General features: G+C 33.0%; 2 protein-coding genes and 1 pseudogene across 2 annotated transcripts; 2 read left to right on the forward strand and 1 right to left on the reverse strand.

Annotated features, from left to right (window-relative positions):
* Positions 1-5,176: 5,176 nt before the first annotated feature.
* Positions 5,177-6,691, forward strand: LOC140810707 (aquaporin PIP2-2-like). The gene is made up of 4 exons (XM_073168587.1): positions 5,177-5,547; positions 5,627-5,922; positions 6,119-6,259; positions 6,358-6,691. Exons 1-4 carry the CDS (start codon positions 5,244-5,246, stop codon positions 6,469-6,471), a joined length of 855 nt encoding a protein of 284 aa, XP_073024688.1. The 5' UTR covers positions 5,177-5,243; the 3' UTR covers positions 6,472-6,691.
* A 3,429-nt stretch (positions 6,692-10,120) lies between these two features.
* Positions 10,121-13,847, forward strand: LOC140810444 (protein disulfide isomerase-like 1-4; annotated as a pseudogene).
* A 947-nt stretch (positions 13,848-14,794) lies between these two features.
* LOC140808962 (uncharacterized) lies at positions 14,795-18,519 on the reverse strand. The gene is made up of 8 exons (XM_073166370.1): positions 18,096-18,519; positions 16,740-17,219; positions 16,429-16,588; positions 15,928-16,225; positions 15,740-15,812; positions 15,573-15,663; positions 15,256-15,335; positions 14,795-15,117 (listed from the first exon to the last, which is right to left on the reverse strand). Exons 1-8 carry the CDS (start codon positions 18,198-18,200, stop codon positions 14,875-14,877), a joined length of 1,530 nt encoding a protein of 509 aa, XP_073022471.1. The 5' UTR covers positions 18,201-18,519; the 3' UTR covers positions 14,795-14,874.
* Positions 18,520-21,373: the final 2,854 nt, after the last annotated feature.

Raw genomic sequence — 21,373 nt, forward strand, 5'->3', positions numbered from 1 at the left:
CAATTTGATTTTACTTCAAGAAATAATGAATTTTTTTAAAAATAATTTCATGAACCCCCCTACATGTAGTTTAAACATTACCGAATCTGCAACTTAAATTTGAGATTTTGAATGTTTCTGTAACCGAACATGCAAGATGGAATCAGATATTGGATTTTTTAATCCAAGATGGAAATCGTTCGGTAGATCATTCTAGAATCAAGCCGTACGATAAAATATGTGGTGTGCCATTATTATGCCAAAAATCAAGAAGACACTAATCAATCAGAATTTGTCACGATGCCAATTATTTACATGCAAAGTCTTGGACTGAAGTTTACCCGTTTTCAGGGGCATCTATTTCATTTGCACGTGTATCTGCTCTATACCGTCAATTTCTACAGATGCATGATATTTTTTTGCATGCACTTTCCTTATTTAAACTACTTTTCATCTGCAGTTCTTCTCAAATCAGAACTGTTCAAATTCTCGTACTTTCTAGCCTTATTTTCATCGAAGAAAATGGCAAAGCAGGCTACTAGAATGGAGTATTGGATCGAAATCGCTCCATCTCGCCTCACAGTCCCGCAAAAACCTTCCCGTTATCCTAAACTTGAAACCATCGAAGAAGATAGAGCAGAAGGAGGGCAGCAAGATTTAATGATTCTTGAGTGGTTGTACCGAGTCCTGTCTACTTTACTTCTTGGGCTGTCCCAGAAAATTTCTTTACAGAAAAGCTATCCATTCTTCTGAATTTGGAGCCTTGAATGTTGTTCACAGAACTTGGTTTCTCCTGTTTCGAGGAGTGTGTGTATAGTGTTTTTTTGTGTTTTATATGTTTTAGAGAGGCTTGGAAATAATATAATTCAAGCACATGTGCACTCATTTTGTGTGTGCAGAATAATGAATAAAATATTATTTACAATCTTAATTAATGCGACGAAAAGGTTCAAAAAAAAAGGACAATAAATTATTAAAATAATTTCAGAAATACTAGTCCATCTGTTTTCCTATAAAATTGTGTTGAAAGATTTTTTTTTTTAAAAAGGAGATGATTATTTTAGGAAAATAAAGAAGGTTCCATTCCATCGATTATATATATAATTGTAAATTTAATTAAAACAATAATCTCTTCTATACAAAATATCATAGGGATAACGAGTCAATTCTATCGATATTCACAATAAAAGTAATTTTTTTTTTATGGATGATCTAAATAAGAGTTTCGTCTCACAAAATACGACTTGTGAGACAGTTTTACATAATTTTTTGCTTAAGGGTAATAGTTTGATGAATTACATTTCTGTATTTCGCGTTTTCACTAACTAATTTTAGTGGTTCAAATGATACGTTGTTTGTTGATAATTAAGATGTGCCTCAGAGAGGATAAACAACGTATTAGTAGTGGAGTTAGTCTAATTTTACTGAGAAATATATATTATTAAATTCAGCATAATTTCGATACTAAAAATTTAAACCAATTCAAATTGATAATTTATTTTATAAAATCAAATGGTTTGAGGATAAGTGGTCCAAATATAACCACAGAGAAGTGCCTACGTACGAATTACGACTCGTGGAATTATATATTTGACTGTCGGCGGTGGAGTCTATTTTTTTCAAAATATAAATTAATATAACCATATATTCCTTTTATTTTGTCGATACATACATACGTGTATATATAGCACATACTTGCAAACACAAATCTACAGATAAAAATAAGGCGACTGTCTCCATTAATAATTATGTTAATTAATTGCCAGAAGTAAATCATTGGTTAAGATGACAACATTGCTAATTTAAAAATATTTTTTTATTTTTAACAACTCCCACATAAATCTCTCTTATGGGATATGTTTAAAAATATATACTTGTTTGTTAATGATTATTGACGCCCCAAAGGACAACATTGGGAACTGATTACACTCTTAATTATGTAAAGTGTGCAAACTATTAACCTAGTGGTGCTAATTAATCAATATGTTAATGCTACACCATTGAGTTAATCGTCTACACACTTTACTCAGTGAAGTGTTATAACCCGTTCCCAATTTATATATATATACACACACACGATCCGCACGAATTGGGTAAGCAGAGTCGGACAATCCACCGGATCTGATGAGAGTTTTTGTTAAATGAAAAATGAGCAAGGGGATATATCTTGTGGAGAAGATATATATCTATCTAACATGGCTTCAACTGTAACCCGCAAACAAGGAAATGAACTCGTGAATGACGCCGTAAGGGTGTACGACGTAGCCACTCCGATACTTAAATCAGCAGGTGAAAGATAAAGAAGAAAAGCTGTATATATGAGTGAATATACGTGAATGCTCAAAAGTCCTGAATCCCTTTAATTAAATGCATACATGCTATTTATATGAGAGAAAGTCTCATGATTACCTTGTTTTCAATGTCTACTTGCTAATTAGGGTAAGGTGGATGCTTGTACCCTACCCTTGATAACTTCTCTGACACACAAAACCCCTATAGTTCTGACAGTAAATATTGACAAGCATAAGAGAGCTCATACTGATGTACTTGAGTGAGGTGCTATTTTGAAGTAGCCCAAGTAGAAATCACCCGGGAGCTTGTATGAGAGCTCGGACTTCTGGTAGCCAGGGGAAAAGATACCTCAGACACTCACCTGCCAAGTCACTGATAAACTCTTACTGTAGATTTACCCTGATTTGAGCTATCCATGAATCAGGCTCTTATAGGGTATCATATATATATATATATATATATATATATATATATATATATATATATATATATATATATATATATATATATACATACTTATTTATGAACACAAAAATTGACACCAATAAGTTGACACTCATTTACTCACAACGTCCAATAAACGATTATATTTTATTAATGGACACATAAATTAATATGGTTGATGCTAAAAAAAACATCAAATATCGATTGGTTAGCTGAAATTTGGATAAGACTTACCAAAGAATTTCGCACCTTTGTATATTTAATTAATTAATCAATTAACTTTAAGTTAAATTTATCCACGATTCAAAAGTTAATATTTGCTCAATCTTTTCTCGAACTGAAATTTGAATCCTACTCTGATATATTTACGATTAAAAGCTTCGACTCACATGAAGAAGACGTTATTTAATAGTTTCGGCCTTCGGGTTGCTATGTTATATATTTATAGATAGATATACACGTATACTGAAATATATTTTTATTATATTTGAGAAGTTTGGTACGTTCTTAAAAAATTAGGATGATTCCAAATTTCTTATAATATAAATGCACGTTGATAAAATACTACCAATCTTCAAGGTTTATTGGCTTTTGAATAAAAACAATTTCGATTTAAACTTAATTCAAGTAAATTGTAAATATAAATATATCCTAAGTCAATTGAAATAATACTTTTTAGGCAAAAAATTTGTGTGAGACGGTCTCACATGTCGTATTTTGTGAGACAAATATTTTATTTGGGTCATCCGTGAAAAAATATTACTTTTTGAGTGAGTCTCATGTGAGACCGTCTCACGGATCATAATATATGAGACGAGTCAATCCTACACTTATTCACATTAAAAAGTAATAATCTTAGCATAAAAAGTAAATACTTTTTAATGGGTGACCCAAATAAGAGATTCGTCTCACAAATACGACCCGTAAGACTGTCTTACACAAGTTTTTGCCTAACTTTTTATGCTAAGAGTATTACTTTTTAGAGTGAGTCTCATGTGAAACAATATCACGGATCCTAATCTGTGAGACGGGTCAACCCTACACATATTTACAATAAAAAGTAATACTCATTATACTCTTAACATAAAAAATAATATTTTTTCATGAATGACCCAAATAAGAGATCCGTCTCACAAATACGACCCGTGAGACCGTCTCATATAAGTTTTGCCTACTTTTTATTGTGAATATCGGTAGGATTGACCCGTTTCACAGATAAATATTTGTGAGACCGTCTCACAAGTGACCTATTCTACTTTTTAATATAGATTTCAAACATTATTTTTCACTCTAAAAACTCGAGATCCATCCAATTATAATGATTAATGATTCATCCCCATGATCGTGTAAAAAAAAAAACATAGAAATTACACAAATTTTATCAAAATATAGAAAAATTATAGAAATATAATCAAAAATTTTTTTTAAAAATACCTGGTTTGATGCTTATGCAGTTATGGAAAAAATTCCATTCGGATAAAAATTGAATTTTATAGATTATAATTTCGTTGGATTAAAATCTTACCAGTTCGAACCTAATATTTTAAATTCAACACAAAGCTCTACTAATAATACATGAAGGCGACACCGATTTTATTTTTTATTTTCTGAGGGTGGCATAAAAAAATGAATAAATGTCTCAATTTTTTTTTATTTTATTTAAAAAAAAAACCGGAAGCCGTACTTTGGTGACGATGGTGGGGTTTGCAAAAGAATAAATTCGCGATTAATATAAAATGGTCGGCTATATATATATTAGTTGGGCTAATTATTGCTCTAATCACCAATTAATTTATATTGGGCGGCTATAATTTAAATTTTAATAGGCAAAAATTTATATGAGACGGTCTCACGGGTATAATTTGTGAGACGGATCTTTTATTTGGGTCACTCATAAAAGAGTATTACTTTTTATGCTAAGAGTACTATTTTTTATTGTGAATATGGGTATTGTTGACCCGTCTCACAGATTATGATCCATGAGACGGTCTCACATGAGACTCACTCATTTTAATAATACCGATGTCGATATAATTCTTGAATGAGTGCGACATTTCGTTAAACAACGGATTTTGAAAGCACTGAAAAATGAATTCAATTTTTTATTATTATTATTTATTATATTATGATATAATAAAGTTTATCGATCACAAAAAAAAAAATTTCATGGTTTCGATTGTTGTTTAGCAAATTTTATTTGTGAAATAATCTTATAAAATTTTTCCGTAAGAAATTTAATATATTATATGCTTGAAGAAAGTAAATATTTTGAAATTTTGATTAAATTATAGAAATATAAGAGTGGAATTTTTCAAAACAATAAGAAAACTTAGTATTTACTATTTAATTAGTATACATTTATTACATTATTATATTATATCTTAAGAAATTTAAAAAAAAAGGTTTAATTATTTAATATTTAGTTTCTTGCTGCGGTCGTCTCAATAAATACCGGGGCTTCTCCACTCTATGGAGTAACCACGATCCTTTGCAACACTCTTCACTACTTCTACACACATCCATTATCAATGGTGAAAGATTTAGAGGCGGAGCGTGCGGCGTACGCGGCAAAGGACTACCGCGACCCACCGCCGGCGCCGCTTTTCGATTTCGGAGAACTCGCGAAGTGGGCCTTTTATAGAGCGCTTATCGCAGAATTCGTCGCCACCCTTCTTTTCCTCTACGTAAGTGTGTTGACAGTTATCGGCTACAGTAGGCAGTCGGACACTGCGAACGGTGGCGATGAGTGCGGAGGAGTGGGGATTCTCGGCATTGCATGGGCCTTCGGCGGCATGATTTTCATACTTGTTTACTGCACCGCCGGTATCTCCGGTAAGTCACACATCCCAAGTCCCAACACCATCCACCGTTCCATTAGCATAGTTGATTAATAATTACTGTTGATTTTCAGGAGGGCACATCAACCCGGCGGTGACGTTTGGCCTGTTCCTTGGCCGAAAAGTGTCCCTGATAAGAGCGTTACTGTACATGGTAGCGCAGTGTTTGGGGGCCATCTGCGGTGTGGGATTCGTTAAAGCATTCCAGAAAGCTTACTACAACAGGTATGGCGGAGGGGCAAACATGTTGGCCCCGGGGGTTAACAAGGGAGTAGGATTGGGTGCTGAAATTATTGGGACCTTCGTGTTGGTGTACACTGTGTTCTCGGCTACAGATCCCAAGCGAAGTGCTCGCGACTCCCACGTTCCTGTAAGTTTTTATTTACGTCGTTACAATTTGATATCTCGTCTCAAATTAGTCATAAATCATCGGCATGAACTTGCAACTATCTCATCGAATTTACCAATATAACATATATTAATTCACCGTGATTAATAAATAATAATATTTATTTTATTATTATGGTTATCCTATTATATTAACATTTAAAGTTACGTTGAATTAGGTGTTGGCTCCACTTCCGATTGGATTTGCTGTTTTCATGGTTCACCTGGCCACCATCCCTTTCACCGGCACCGGAATCAACCCCGCCAGGAGCTTCGGCGCCGCGGTAATCTACAATAAGGAAAAGGCCTGGGATGACCACGTAATTTCAATTCCCCTCTCTTTAATTTTATTTACTTAAATTTAGTTATACAAAAAAAAAAAAAAAATCAAGAAAATGGTGTAATTTGATGCATGCAGTGGATTTTCTGGGTGGGGCCTTTCATTGGAGCTGCGATAGCTGCACTGTACCATGAACACATTCTGAGGGCTTCAGCTCTCAAGGCTTTGGGATCATTCAGGAGCCATGCTTAAAGTAAAATCTTTGGATTAATAAATTATATATTATGATAATAATATTGTCGTTTCAGGGTATTTGCACAACTGTGCGCACGAAAAAAAATGTAGATATATTTCTCTTGCATGAGAAGTTAAGGTTGAATTTCTATATTTCTGGTTGTCTATGTACTCAACTTTTATGTTTTCATGTATTAATAAATTTTCTTCTTAAATTCAAAAGTAATTGGTTTGCATTGATTACATGCTAATGCTCCTTACGCTTGCTCCTGAATATAATTTTTCCCGTCTCGTTCCCACCCCGAAAACATCATGAATCGAATTTTTCGCGATCCGGTTTGTGTCGGGATTTTTCTTGTCCGGTCGATGATCGGGAGAGGGATTGGCAAACTAATACCTACGATGGATTCTTGACCCGACCCGACTTCATTGTTTTAAATATTTTATTTTTTTAAAAAAATATTATTATATTAATTATGCACTGTGTTGTAAGATTTTAATTTTAAACAAATAATATTAATTTGAAGACCATATAAAAATTGACTAACATATTTGAAATTATTTGTCCACATATGACGAATTTAGGGTTTAAATTAACTTGTTAATTAATTCATCAACATTAAAAAAATGTCCACATAGAAAAACTCAAATAAAATCATATAAAATAAAATATAGTTTATTATATAATTTTCTCATTTTCAACCTAACTTAGAATAATGAATATACCACATTGTTGTTCACATCCCTATATTTATCGAGATATCATTTTCCTACTCGAGGGGATCCGGAACTTTTGGGATATCCTGAAAAAATATTATCGATTCTCATCGAGACGAGAATTGAGTAAAAAATTATCGGGAATATTCCTACTCGAAGGATCCAGAACTTTTGGGATATCATTTTTTTGTATCCAAACTTTCAGGTCCCGATATTTGAGAAAAAAATTATTCTCGATTCTTCTAGAGAAAAAAAATTGAGTAAAATGGTTACGGACGAGTCCCGACCCGATTCGGCACCCAGGATAGGATGACACACTGGATTGAATCTATCCCAAGAGCAAGTCCCCATAATAGATGAATTGAATTAAACATATTAATTAATAAAAATCAAGTCACCAATAGGACATGCAATTTATTTCTTAATTTTCTCTAAGTTAAACTTGGATCTTATTTTGATGTTTTTTTTCCTTGCCTATTTATATGTGTGGAATCTAAGGACCTAATATTTAGAATGATACTGGAAAAGCCCTCTCTTAATTTGCATACGTTAATTATCCACTCTGACAATATAATGTTGAGACGGTCTCTTGTAAGACGGTCTGACGAATCTTTATCTGTGAAACAAGTCAATCTTACCGATATTCTAATAAAAAGTAATACTCTTAGCATAAAAAATAATAATTTTTCATGAATGATCCAAATAAGAGACCTGTCTCACAAAATATGACTCAATGAGACCATCTCACAAGTTTGTGCCTATAATATTGTTTGCAACTAATTATTTTTTTAAAATAAAGAAATACTATTCATGAGTTGGATTCTACGTAATGTTGATTAATAAGTTGTCGAGAAATCCAATTATTACATGTAAAAAATTATAATAGTAATCATGTGATGCGAAATATTAAATAATTGGAAATATTCATGGTCAACATACCCGATAATTAAAAAAAGTGATGGCAATAAAATAAAATAAGAAGGGATGGCTCCAGTTGTATTATAAATTCATTTATAATATGTTAAAAATAAAAACTGCATAAATAAATTATATATTTGAAAGAAAAATTTATATCTATGAGAGGTAAACTTGTTCTATATCTGAAACAAAAGATTAATTTTTGACATAAAAAATAATATTTCATAGATCAGATCGTATATAAAATCCGACTTTCGTATAAGTTTTTGTGATATTTGAAAGGACATGTTAAACTATATTAGAGTGGTTGATGCTGATGAGCCAATTGATCTTATCTTGTTAGCCTCTTTAAGTAATTAATTATCATTATCATTAAGCTTGTCTGGAACTGATATGGACTTTTTGCCTTGAAAACTATGATAAACTCATGGAATACTTTTTTTTAAATATGTTTTCATTATTAATTTAATTGTGATTGAGATGTTTAGTGGCTAATTATATGTTAAATTAAGCACCATGACATCATGGTCGGTCTTATTCAACAACTAATCAGGCCACCTAATTTTGTTTTATTTTTTAATGTGTGAACTTGTCGCTTTCCTTATTATTTGTAGTAAAATATAATTAAAACTACTTTGAGATAATTTTACTGTCTAATTTTGTAGAATATATATTTTGTTTAGGTAATCCATGAAAAAATATTATTTTTTCAGTCAGAATTTTACTTTTTATTACAAATATCACATGATTGAAAATTCTAACGAATAAAGTTCATTAAAACCGTATCACAAGTTTTATATTTTTTTCTATGGAACGACTTTCCTTTATTATCAATGTTTTTGATTATGTCTTGTTTATTTATCTATTTACTTATTTCAACTCACATAGTGAAAGCAATATTGGATCCAATGTTACAATGAAGAAGCACCGGCTCACTTTATTTGAATTTCTAAAAATATTTTATCCGTATTTAATTTTTATTTTTTTACCATCCAAGCTGTTAACATAAAGTTAGCCGATTACATGTTTGATCAAGTCCTTGATTGTTTAAATAGAATATGAATCTATATTAATTATCTGCTGGTTTTTGAAACAATTTTTTTTTTAAGGTTCGAACGCTTGCCACTTTATAAAAAACTATATCTAGTGATAATGATGCAACTCAAACTTTTTAAACTGCAGTGTAGCTCACTCTACCAAGCATGAACAATTATTGCACTCAATAATCTTCCTCCTAATAATTGCACTCTTTGCAATAAACGATAATCGAATCCGTGACCTTGGTTTTGATACCAACTGTAGGACCGAACGCTTGTCGTTTTACCAAAAGCTATAGCTGGTGGTAATAGTGCTAGTCAAAATTTTTAAACCGCACAATACCTCAAGTACCACGGTTCAATCGCTATATCAAATATGGACAAGTATTACATCCAACAATTTTTTTTATATTGGATTCATATTATAGTTTTACAATACTTCAAATTTTATAAAAGTGATTTCTTCAAAATAAAATTGTCAAAATAAAAAATAATTTTCATACCATTGACTTCACCATGGACAAACCTTCGCGGTACAGTTGACATATGCATTTCATTCAATATTGGGCAGCCATAGGCCCAATAATAAAAACCCAATTACTCGCATATATATTAAAGAATAAAACAAAATCAAAATTTAAGAACACAGTTCTAAAATAATTGAAATTAAATGAAAATTTTGGGAAAATGTTGCATAATGTCAATAACATGTAACTATATGATAACGATGTACTAACATCATTTAAATTATATAATAATTGAATCATCGCTGTCCAAAAATAAAAAATATTATGTTCTATGGTCTAAAAATATATACCATCTCTTGGTATAATTTGAATATTTGTTATTGGTATATTCATTTATTTGGGTTCATTGACGCTGACCTATTTTTTTATTCCCTAAAACGAAAAACAAATGTCATTATCTTTTTTTTTTTTTTCCTTTTACTGAAAATACCAATTTCAATAAAACGACGTGTCATGTGGGAGCTACATCTCCCCAATCCAATTCCATGAATAAAACCAGTCACCCTTTCGGATCTGAGTCAAAATCCACTCCAATTATAGTCAAAACCTTGAGGCCATGGCTTTCCGTCCCGTTCTCCCACTCGCATTGGTCTTCTTCCTCGTATTCTCCATCCTATCAGCCCACATTATCTCCGTCGCCGCCTCCGACGACGAAGACCTGAGCTTTCTCGAAGAACCTGAAATCGAGGCTGTTTCCGACCAGAATTATTCGGAAGCAGAATTTTCGGATAATGATGGGGACGGATTCGAAAACTACGAGGATTTCGATGAGGTAATTTCACTGACTTTGTTGAGGACAATAAATACGTGATGGTGGAGTTTTACGCTCCTTGGTGTGGGCATTGCAAGGCCATGGCGCCGGAGTATGCGGCGGCTGCTACAGAGCTGAAGGCGGTGAATGTGTAGCTTCGAAGGTGGATGCTACTCTTGAGAACGAGCTAGCGGAGAAGTATGAAGTTCAGGGGTTTCCTACTGTGTACTTCTTTGTTGACGGGGACCATAAACCTTACTCAGGGCAGCGTTCCAAGTGAGTTTGGCTTTTCGGTCTTGTCCTTTATATCTTCTTGTGCTTATCTGATATTTTGCGATAGAATGAGGAACACATATTTCTGAATTTTAGGCGATCCTCGATTCAGGCTTGCTTACGGTAGAAAAAAATTCTGAAGTTTAGAAAATATGAAGTTTTTGTTTGTTTTTGAGAATCCGAAGTGACAAATTAGCGATCCTAAGATTATTTTTTTTGTTTGTTTTCGCAGCCCAATTGGTATTTCTGTTTTCATTATTCTACAATAACTTTGGCCTGAAAATTGGTTAGTTTCCTTTTGCTAGTAGTTAATAAGACAGTGTGAATGAGGGGAGTTCATATATTTGATGTGGTAATATCAATCAGAAATTGTGTTTAGATTAAGATCAGATAGCTTCAAGTCAAGTCCTATTGTGTTGCTGAAGCAATGATGATATATTTTATCATGTCTCTCTTGTTATTCTTTGGAAACAATGTAGTGCTATTCTAGCAAAGCATAAAAAGGAAAAGGTATTTCCATAACCTTACTGTTTACTTGATGATAGCACCACCCTGAGTTGGCGGTGATAATTAATACGCATAATGTGGGTGATAAGTTGAGAAGAAAATTGACTTATATGTAGGGAAGCCATTGTGACTTGGATCAATAAAATAACAGGACCTGGTATATCCAATATAACTACTGTGGAGGAAGCAGAGCGCATGCTAACATCTGAGAACAAGGTTGTGTTGGGCTTCCTTGACTCATTGGTGGTAAGTTAACTCTTGCTTTGGCCATATTTTTTATGATGGTGTGCCACATTTTACTTAATATTCAACTTAGTATTGCATATGTTTCAAATTACATGCTACCCCGAGGGTAGTACCCTTCTCAATGCATACTTTTTTGCCTCATGGGCCAGATCAATACGTGGCAAAAACTGTCCATCGATGGTTAGCAGGTGGGTGACATCGAACCTTCCCACATCTGCATTCATGTTTTAAGTGTTGGGTATTAGAAAATGCCTTAGATATAATTAGACATTCTCTTGACTTTACATTTTTCATATTCCTTTTCATGTCTTTCGTTGGATTTGTCTCCATTTCATCTTCTTAATTTCATTTTAATACTAAAAGATATTATTTTATAAATTTTTTCATCCGACAATTACAGGGTCCTGAAAGTTAAGAGCTTGCTGCTGCATCAAAACTTGATGACGACGTCAATTTTTATCAAACTTCAAATCTCAACGTAGCAAAGATGTTTCACTTGGAAGCAGATATTAAACGACCTGCTCTGGTTTTGCTGAAAAACGAGGCTGAGAAAGTGACCCATTTTGGTTAGTCCTAAATGCATGCCATTGCTCTAGTGATATTCATTTTCAAGTAAATGGAAATTTTATAATCCATGTTTCAAAATTGATTCAGATTGTATTTGTATCTGTGGAAGTTGACAATGAAGTAACTGGAAAGCCTGTAGCAAATTACTTTGGAGTCACTGGAGACTCACCGAAAGTAAACTTCTCAATATTGTTCATCAAGTTATCTTTGTTTCTGTACACATTATCTTTTACTCTATCAGATAATATAGTCCAAGGACTTGGTCAAATTTGAAGCTGTTGAGAGTTCTTGCAGGTATTGGGATACAGAGTTGATGATGCTAGGAAATATATGCTTGATGAGGAGTTTACATTTGAGAATATTAAGGTTAGTACCACTCGGTATTTCTCATTTTTTGCTTGTACATTGGTTTGACTTCTGAAAACATTTTTGGGTGGCATAAATTTTTTGCTGAGAATGTCTTCCTCATTTCATTAGGCATTTGGGCAGTCATTGTTTGAAGACAAGCTCAAGCCATTCTTCAAATCGGATCCAATTCCTGAGAAGGTGGCTTCTAATTAACTGTTTTGTCCCAAGTGATTTGTCAGTTCAGTTGGCTGACCAATCTTTCTGTGACCTTGCATTTTATAGAATGATGAAGATGTGAAAATAGTTGTTGGGAATAATTTTGATGATATTGTTTTGGACGAATACAAAGATGTTCTCCTTGAGGTACTGTTGGATTAATCTATGTGGCATTTGATATCTCCTTTTTTATTCCTAGGTAAATTTCTAATCTAACAGCATATGTTCATTCAGATATATGCACCATGGTGTGGCCATTGCCAAGCTCTTGAACCAACATACATCAAGCTGGCCAAGCACTTGCATGGTGTAGAATCTCTTGTTGTAGCCAAAATGGATGGAACCACGAATGAACATAACAAAGCCAAGGTAATATCACATTCCACATCTTGAATCTGCAAGAGACTTGGTAGTTGGCTTGATGTGACTTATTCATCAATCCTTCTGCATTTTATTTCTATTTCAAATGGTGTATAATCTCATATTTCATGTATATTTCTTTCATTCTTATTTGAATGTTCAATACATGCATGCCCATGATCATATATATATCTCGGGGAGTATAGAACATTGAATGAAATATTTTTGTGGGAAAAAAAATCTGGAGCAATTGTTTTGGCCTGTTGAAAATATTACCGAGTCTGAACTCTGAAGAGCTGTTACTTTTTGTAGTCTGATGGATTCCCCACAATCCTCTTCTTCCCAGCTGGAAAGAAAAACCTTGATCCTGTAAGTTACTGAAAATTTGAATAACTGATGTTTTAATTTTTCCCATGTTCACCTCATCACGGCTTTGAGCATGTTCCTGCATTTAACAGTTACCCGTTGAAACAGAACATACAGTTGTGGGATTATACAAATTCCTCAAGAAACACGCATCTATTCCTTTCAAACTCGAGAAAACAGTATCTTCACCGGCATCTGATGATTATAATGCTAAAGAAGACATCAAGAGCTCTACGAGCAACATAAAGGATGAGCTATGAAGACAGCATCACCTTCCCCCTTGGATTGATACATTCAGGCACGGTTGATACTTATAGGAGGTGATGAGACACATAGCTGGTAGATTTAGTGAATCTGTTTTATTACTGTTTTTCAGTTTTGGGTTTTGTTAATTGTCAAGTTTTGGATACATGACACATACATACATATACGTTTGTACATATAAATCCCTTCCTCGCCACTGACCTCTCTAACCTTCTTTGGCTGCCTCGCCATCTCGTGCACTCGTATTTCTCATCTGGTTAGAAAATTGTTCAATGAAGTTGGATTTGAGGTTGAAAATCAGAGTAAAATATCACAGTACAACAATGGTTGTAATTGACGATATATTACATTTACTGGAATGTTTCTTTAAAGAGCTTTCAACCGGAAAAAAATGAAGTGAGAAGGCTGAATTTAAAATGTACTTTAAAATACTATTTCCATTTGGTTTTGTTAAGGTTTAATATATTTGTTTCTCCAATTCAATGCAAATTAGGAATTTTTTTCCTTTTAGTTTTCAAAATTAAACTAGAGCTTAAAAGATTTTCTGTGTTACTGCAACTTCAGAAATATTTGGAACCATATTTTTTACGTTATCAGATATAACTTTTGAGTATTTACGTCTTTGGCATTTTATCAGTTGAAAGTAATATTCCCTAATTATATTTCAATAAAATACTTGCTATAAATAATAAAGTAATGACTTGCCTACAGAAAAAATAATAATAATAATAACACACTATGTTTAACGCCTCCAGTGCATCGAATAATGTCGACAAATAATTAAACATGTCAGCTGGATTTTACTCGATGGCTGAATCGGAGTTGATTGATTTGAATATGCATGGTTTTGGTTTTGAACACCAATAAAATGACATTCACATATTAATATTAATAAAAAAATTACTCGTCCAATAAAACTATATAGGTGTGTGTGTGTATATATATACAATAAAACTATACAGGTGTGTGTGTGTGTATATATATATACAATAAAACTATATAGGGGTGGGTGTGTGTGTGTGTGTGTGTCTGGGCCTGCCAGACAGACTTATTTTTTCTAGCTTGAAAATAGGCCAATGGTCAACCTAATCCGCAGACGGTAATTTGCTCGCTAATTTATATTTGGAGGGTACGTTAGTTTAATCATTTTTAATATATGTCTGTGTTGCGAAAGGAATATAAGCAATTTTCTGGGTAAAATCAATCATGTTACCAAGTAGAAGACCAACTCTAACATACCATTCAAAAAAAAAAAGCATTTGCATTCGAATCGTTTCCAAAAATTGAGACAGATTATAACAAACAAACAAACACGATGCATAAATCATCGTCCACCAAACGTTTCTGGATTTTCGACATCTCTGTCGTGGTATAGCGAAGGACTCCCATATGATGATGTAGCGACATGGCTAGATGGAGGATTCAGCATTATCTGGTTTTGATTTGCTCTAGCATGCCTTCGTCTTCTCCATCTCAGGACCTCCACGGCAATGGAGCTTCCACTCATTGATACGCCAAATCCAGCAAAAGTTGCAAGAAGGATTGATAGTACTGCTTGCACATGAACCTACAAATTTCAACGTAAAACAAATCTAAGATAAATTTATGTTTTTTCTCCTTCTTTATCTTTATTATAAATCTATGGAAAGGTCCAAGAATTGATGAACACATGAAAGAAGGTGGTGTGGATAAAAAGAATAATTACCAAGTTGTAAAGGATATGAGCAAAGAGAACCACGAGGGTGAACTGAACTGATGCATACACCCAAATGTATCGTCTCTTCACTACAAATATGACCCCATGTTAGTATAAATAACATAACATTAGCATTTCTAAGAGCATAAATAGTCGAGTGCTTGTCCCGGAACAAAAAATTATGTAAAATTTGGAGCAACGCTCCGTTTCATGTAGAATGTATACAGTTTGGAATATCATATTTATTTTCTTCAAAATAATTATGCATGATAGTGTTTTCCAATTAAATTTAACCATCTTTGTTGCTTTCTTTGGGGGGAGCATACCCATAGTTGAAGAGGTCATAGATGAGAGTAGGCCAAGTACACAAGAAAATGGAAGTGAAATGGAAATTGCACCAGTGCTCATTTTTCCAACCTGCATGTAACAAAATATGAGTGGAGCTAATCAAAGTCTAGCCTGAAATGATTGTACAGTATGTACTTGATCTTACCAAAAGCTGTTCAAGAAAACAGAAGTAGGCAAGCATGCTAACGATGGCAAGAATCGGCAATTCCTGCCAAACCCTGTATCAAAAGAGTTGTTAAGCTAAGTAGAAGAAAAATATATGTTGATCAATTGGATATAGTTCTATGACATTTGGAAAAATATTGTGAAAAATAACATGAAAGACACACTCGCCTGTATCCATTGATCTCCGTATGCCCGAAATTATTTGTGGTAGTATTCTGATTCACAGAGCTTTGAATACGTAAAAGCGTGACAGGGAGATTTCGAACTTCTTGTTTGCAAACCTCGCATGTCTTGTTACCCTTAATTCCAAACCATTTTAGTGCACATTCTTGATGAGCCAAAGCAAGTTCACCTTTGCAGCTGCATTCCATCTTAAGGGTTTCTCCTCCTTCACATAGCTCAATGAAGCAAATTCGACAAACAGCTTCATCTTCGGGTATATCTTCACCATTAGCTTCATTATTTTCTGCAAGTCCAAGAAACTTTATTATAGCTCTTCAATTCATCTGCTGAGTCAAAGAGATGCATGAAGAATCAAAGATAAAAATTCTTATAAAAAGTTGATCACATGATTCTAGTATGCAAAAAATTTAATGATATCCTGATTCAAAAAGTATTTTCATCTTCCAAAAAAGCACCCATATTATAAATAGACAAATAAACATATACCATTATCTCCTGTTGCAGCTATTGACACTTCAGGATCTCCATCCATCACTCTAGGAGTTGAGGGAATCACACGAAAGAATGAATCCTTTGTTTGAATTCCTTTCTCTTTGTCAATGACTGGGACCGAAAGTGAACGGGAGATGCCTCGCATATTTTTTACCTAAAATAGACATGCACCATAATGAACTAGGCTCCTAAAACAGTCTCTTTTCTAGAACTTACATATTATCAGCCAAAGAGTAGCTATACTTTTTTTCAGTTAAATGACTCAGAGTTTTGAGAATAAGGTAAAGAAATTTCGAATAGCTCACTTCATTTAGATGATCGTAGATACTTCCAGCATGAGAACCATCTGAATTGGAATCCCTAGTTACAGGCAAGGACGACATTCTCTTTATTCTGGGTGTAAAAATTTTTGAGAGTGACCATGATCGTGACATCGAGGGCTTGTCTTGGGTAACCACGGGAGAAGAACCAGAGGCAATGGTTGCAGCTTTCTCTATATCTGAGTTAGTATCCCGGTATTTGAAACTTAACTTGGTCAAGAGATTTCTAATGGATGATTTGCCTCGAGTTGAGGAAGGTCCAGGTGACTCATTAAGTCTCAAATCAGAAGGGCTTGATGATAAAAAGAAGTTAACTCTTTTTGGGGTGGGGGTTGGAGTGAGAGGCATCTTTATTTGGACAAATTCTTGATCTGAAAGCTTGGGTATCTCCAAGAAAAGGTTAGGTTTCTTCCAATGCTTGTTGCAGTTTGATGTTTCCGCAGTCATTTCCAAGGTTTTCTCTGTCTGAAAATAGACACGGATATTTGATTGTTAGCTTTTCTAACACAAAATGGCTTCATGAATGAACAACAAACGAAATCGGTTTCAAAAATACTAATGTCAAAAGAGAAACATAGTCGTGCAGCAAGAAACTAGCACTGTGCATAAGAGTTGTCATCCCTGTTGGTAAGATTGAACGCTACAAAGGTTTATATCAACCTACAGAATGTGAGTTTGCATATTCTTGCTCTTGTAGCGTTGATAGATTAGGCTTGCCTTAAATTTGCTCTCGTGTTTTATGATGTAACTCTAGAGTCTAGACTAGGGATGCCTCATCCTCTCTTATGTGTTGTATGTCCGTTTGTTGTTCTGTTTTGTTTAATAAATTTCACCTCCTTCTTGACGGTATTAAAAGATAAAAAGAAAAGAAACATGATTTCGTTCCCTCTAACCTGATGCAACATCTTGGTTGGGGAACTACCTAACCCACTATCAAGAGCGTTATCTTCTGATTTGCAGTGTTGAAGCTTGATGCTCCCAATGGATATAACTTTGATCTTAACATAAAAATGAGCGCAAAAATTGATTTCTTTTTCGCCCATGTAAAGCAAGCCAAACTACACCCAAACATGACAAATGAACTACCAAGGATTTTTCATTCCCCAGTCGCCACCCTTCGACCACAAGACCAGCTTTGTGCTACAAACTAATTAAATTCCTTGACATCAGAAGAATCATAGAAAGCTAAAAGTAGAACCGAATAAAGTAAATATTGTACAGGTACTTCTCCTGAAATGGGATTGAGTTAAAAAAACAATCATTACACCCAATCAAACACAAAACCCCGATTCCAATCATTAAAAAGAATTTGACACAAAAAAAAATTCAATATACTTGTACCTGAGGAATCGAAACAACTTCTTGCCTTCCACACGCACTGCTACTTCCATCATGCATCTGGTCGTCAATGCAACTGCTGCTCTTCTTCTCTTCGGTAGTTTTCATATTCTCACCAAAGAAAAACACTCAAAGATACGTGTTATTGCAAGATAAAAAGACTAGAAGTGGAGAAGATTGGGGGGAAACCTTAAAACTTTCTTGAAATGAGTGCCATAGAAGAAGTAAATTCTGTCGGAATTTATGAATCCAGTAACGGTTGGTATTTACACAGGATCGTGCGACAATTGGGTAATATTTTAGTTAATTAATTGCACTAGAAAAGGCAGGAGGAAGATGATCTGGAGAGTGGAGGTGGTTCCATGGCTGCCAGCATCTCAGTGGAGTGAGATAGTGCGGGGTGGGCCGGGTAAGCCACCTGCCACCTTATTCATTCTATATTACTCCGATATTATTTTCTTACATCATTATTTAGTTAATTTTGAGTTTGTTACCTTTAAACAAATAAAATAAAATGTCCATTTTTTTAATCGACACCTCAAGTTGGTTTTTTAATATGTTTGGAATTAAACATCAAATTTATTATTCAGTAACATCACATTAATATTCCATATATATATAATATATATTTTAATTAAAATGGTTCTAGATAATTAAAAAAAAGCACTATTAATATATTATTTGCTATGGAAAATGGAAAGTTTGCATGGGCATCCTTAGAGCTTGCATGAAAAGCAATGGAGTATGAAGTGAAACCAATGCTCGATGATATATTATCGTGATTGGAAAGCAAGAACTTCGAGTCCAATTTTTTAAGCAAGTTTTGAGTAACTTATCAATATAGCATTATACATACACATGTGGAGGTGAGAAAAAAATATCGAACTTTCGGTATATCATGGTTATCGTAACGAAAAATACTGAATTTATCGAAATTTTCGGTATATTGAAGATTTGATACGTTATAGTAGCGATACCGAAATTTTCGGTATTATAACAATATGAAATTTGGAAAGTTTCGGCATACACTGAAATACCAAAACAGAAATTAAAAAATATATAATATTTTGAAATAATAAATTAATAAATAAATAATAAATTTGTTTTTATACTGTACTAAAATCTCAGTAGAATCACTATGTTATTTATACGTACTGAAATTAGTTTCGGTACGGTATTGACATATGTTTTCTTATACAATAATTTTTCATTACAATATATGGTTTTCGATACGATACGGTATGGTATACCCACCCACCCTTAAATAGTTTTCGAGCCCTTCGATTTTTTTATAGATTTTTTTTTGTTTTTCTTTTATTTGGTATCAACTAATTGAAGTGTGGAAATACAAATTTTATTCACTTGGATAAATAACTTGATTCCCATCCAAGTTCATGGGACCAAATATAGATTCGTTGTGATCCTATGTGTACATCACCTTTCTTGGTTTTCTATCATTGACATCTATAAACTCTTCTTAAACCATTTTTTTTTTCAATTTCATTTTATTTGTTAATGTTCCAAATTTTGGATAATAAAGTCTTTCCATATATATCCCACCAAAAACAACATGCATGGCGTTTAAATTATGATCAAAGACTTAATCCCAAGTGATACTATTTAAAAAAAAAATTAATTTTGAAATGCATTTGATTTTCATCTAAATTTTATATAATACGAGATCAATTATTTGTGCAAGGAAAGCATACATTTTGGCATGTGAGAAAAAAAAATTGAATATGAAAATTATTATATTAATTATCCATCTCAATTATTAAATAATTTTTTGATATAATATATAGTTAATTCGAAAGCAACACCCGTACCATAACATATCATAAACTCGAAAGGCCCCATTTATCACTAGGCAAAAATGTTGGTGCATTTTAATAATTGAGGGCACGAATTAAACCAAGTGGGATAGGATAATTAAATTATTGAATAGCCGTGGATGATTATGGTGTCAAAATCATAACAAAGTTATTTGTCTTCGTAAATTTCATTTCACTAGTAATATCAAAGAATGGTATAGGACCCAAGTCGCATAATTGGAAATCCTAAAAGGAAAAAAAAAATTATCAATTTTTAATCGTACGTTGCTAGTGCTGTCTTGCCTACATTTTGCCTTTTTCTTTTTCTCTTTTTTACTTGGTATTATTTAATAAAATAAAAACTTTAGGCTTTGGAGAAATTAATATATAAAATTTAAGGATATCTTCTACACATATATGTAAGATAAATAAATAAAATTACATTGACGTAAAACTCGCAATTATTGGCTTCATCTTTAATCTCGATAATAGTTGATTGAACATGGCCGGTTTATATAGTTCCTAGAAAAAAATATAACAAAGTATACAATTTTGCTTAATACTTAGTCATTGGATATATATAATAATTGTCTTTATCTCAAACCGTACAACACGTATAAAATATTAATTTGAAGATACGATACGAAGCTCAATTTGTGCTTTGGCTTTCGTCTTTTTTTTTTCTTCAAACAAGTGTACTTGGTGACCGATGTTTATCCACTGATCGAGATACCTACATATGTATCTAATTCTAAAGGAGACATTCAGAGTCACACATCACTTAAATAATATATATATATATATATATATATATATATATATATATATATATATATATATATATATTGTTTATTTGTAGTATTTCATGAGAACTTGGCACATTTCATGCTCAAGTGTCCATGTGTGCATTCGATTTACCTACTTTAATACAAACTTAATCTAAACGTCGTTTTCTCAATTTTTTATGTGTTTTAGAGGAAAGATGTAAATGTATTTGTTAATATTATAAAAAAAGTATGATTGGTTTTATAATGTATCATTATTAAAACGTTTGGAGTCCTATCTACAGCACCTCATATTAACAATGACGTCAAGTTAATTATTATTATTATTTTTTTTATAAAGAATCATAATCATTATCTGATCAAACTGACCTGACCAAGCACCGAGGGTTTCACTGTTTAAATCTTGTTTTTTTTTAATGGTTTTCTGAAATGTATTAATGAAGATCCATCCATAATTTGTATCATACACGAATTATTTAGGCTATATTGTTATTATGTCATTAATTAAATCAATGCTGTAGATTGGAAATTAGGAATTTTTATTTTTTAATAAAAATAGAAAACATACTTGTTTTTGGCTACATTTGAACTGGAGGTTAATATATATCCTCACACACAAAACACACGATGCAAGTACTTGATATAAAAGAGCTAATTCCGCCAATTTTCTCACCAGCAAATCCAA

Source organism: Primulina eburnea, chromosome 13 (genome assembly GCF_022965805.1).
Source record: "Primulina eburnea isolate SZY01 chromosome 13, ASM2296580v1, whole genome shotgun sequence".
In the NCBI taxonomy this organism is placed as follows: domain Eukaryota; kingdom Viridiplantae; phylum Streptophyta; class Magnoliopsida; order Lamiales; family Gesneriaceae; genus Primulina; species Primulina eburnea.